The sequence below is a fragment of the Cebus imitator genome, unplaced genomic scaffold (assembly GCF_001604975.1).
Source record: "Cebus imitator isolate Cc_AM_T3 unplaced genomic scaffold, Cebus_imitator-1.0 Scaffold15, whole genome shotgun sequence".
In the NCBI taxonomy this organism is placed as follows: domain Eukaryota; kingdom Metazoa; phylum Chordata; class Mammalia; order Primates; family Cebidae; genus Cebus; species Cebus imitator.
Window position 1 is genome coordinate 7,246,208 of NW_016107330.1, and position 1,775 is coordinate 7,247,982.

The 1,775-nt window shown below is 55.7% G+C and overlaps 1 protein-coding gene across 8 annotated transcripts in view; it reads right to left on the bottom strand.

The window, feature by feature from the left end:
- Positions 1 to 1,775, bottom strand: part of ATP13A2 (ATPase cation transporting 13A2) — a 26,468-nt gene that overhangs the window by 12,000 nt on the left and 12,693 nt on the right. For all 8 annotated transcript variants that reach the window (XM_037730166.1, XM_037730181.1, XM_037730192.1 and 5 more), the window contains exons 9-11: positions 933 to 1,067; positions 779 to 845; positions 549 to 680 (exon numbers count right to left, since the gene is read on the bottom strand). In XM_037730166.1, the coding sequence (XP_037586094.1) occupies positions 549 to 680; positions 779 to 845; positions 933 to 1,067 (334 nt within the window). The remainder of the gene's footprint in view (positions 1 to 548; positions 681 to 778; positions 846 to 932; positions 1,068 to 1,775) is intronic.

Sequence of the window (1,775 nt, forward strand, 5' to 3'; positions counted from 1 at the left end):
AAGCACTTTGCATAACTCTGTCCAGAAGGAGGGACTAAACAGCCATCTTACAGAAGAGGAAACTGAGGCACAGAGATATTAAGTGGTAACGGCCCAAGGGCGTGAGGTTAGCAATTGCTAAAGCCGGGACTGTTACTTGAGAGAAAAAGGAAAAGGAGGCCGGGTATGGTGGCTCATGCCTGCAATCCCAGCACCTTGGGAGGCTCAGGTAGGCAGATAACCTGAGATCAGGAGTTCAAGACCAGCCTGGGCCACATAGTGAAACCCTGTCTCTATTAAAAATACAAAAATTAGCTGGGCATGGTGGCATGCACTGGTGGTCCCAGCTGAGTAGCTGGGAGGTTGAGGCATGGGAATTGCTTGCACCCAGGGGGTGGAGGCTGCAGTAAGCTGAGATCATGTCACTGCACTCCAGCCTGGGCAACAGAACGACACTCTGTCTTAAAAAAAAAAGAAAAAAAGGAAACTCAAATGAAAACTCCTGCTGCAGGGCAAAGGGTGGATGGCAGGGGAGGAAGGAAGCCGCAGGCCAGGGGCTGGGGACTCACCTGTCAAGGTGCTCTCATTCACCATGCACTCGCCGGTCACCAGGGCGGCATCGCAGGGCATCAGCCCACCCTCCTGGGGCAGCACCAGGCAGTCTCCGGGCACCAGCTCACTGGAGTCCACCCATTCTTCCTCTGCAGGCAGGCAGGAGAGGAGCTCAGGTAGGTGGGGCCAGCCCCAGCCACCTCCCCCTGCCCTCCCGCCCCTTCCCCCCTGGGCTCTAGCTGCTCACCTCCCCCTGGCCGGCACACGCACACCTGCATGGACAGCTTGACCATGTCCCTTAGAGTCTGGCTTTGCTGTGGGCACGAGACAAGAGGGATATGGGTGGGTGGAGGCCCCTGGCCACCCACCTGCCCCACCCCTGCCTGCGTCACATCACTCACCTTTCTGGTCTTGTACAGCGACAGGCAGATGGAGATGGCGGAAATGAGGAAGATGCACAGGGCATACCAGTAGTAGTGGTCAGCCAGCCACAGCGCGATGCTGAAGGCCTGGAACCCGTAGTAGGGGTTCAGTGCCTGGGGGAGGGGCAAGAGGCACGATCAGGCCCTCATCCCCAGGGCAGCCCAGCCACAGGCCACGTCTCCTGTGGGAGCAGAGGGCCCACCAGCTGCCAAAGGACTGAGCCAGGCCTTTCTCCTGATCAGTCCCGTCCCCACCCAGACATCCCCAGGGCCCTCGGTGTCTCTGCTCTAAAGAGGACAAAGTTTATGACCAGCCTGGGCAACATGGCAAAACCCCATCTCTAAAAGAAAAACAAAGATTAGCCTGATGGGGTGGCCTGTGCCTATGCTCACAGCTACTCAGGAGGCTGAGGTGGGAGGATCACTTAAGCTGGGGAGGTGGAGGTAGCAGTGAGCTGAGATCTCACCACTGCATTCTAGCCTGGGTAACAGAGTGAGACCCTGTCTCAAAAAAATATAAATAAATAAAGAGGACAAGGGTATTTACTGAACCCCCCGACATGCCAAGAGCTTTATCTAATGTCATACAATGGCAATGACAATTCTACATGGCAGGTGCCACCATCAGCTCCGTTTGACAGATGAGCAAATCAAGCTACAGACAGGTTAAGCCACTGGCCTAAAATCACATATCTTTGGCCAGGTGCCGTGGCTCACGCCTGTAATCCCAGCACTTTGGGAGGCTGAGATGGGCAGATCACCTGAAGTCAGGAGTTCGAGACCAGCCTGGCCAACAGTAAAACCCGTCTCTAGCAGAAAAAA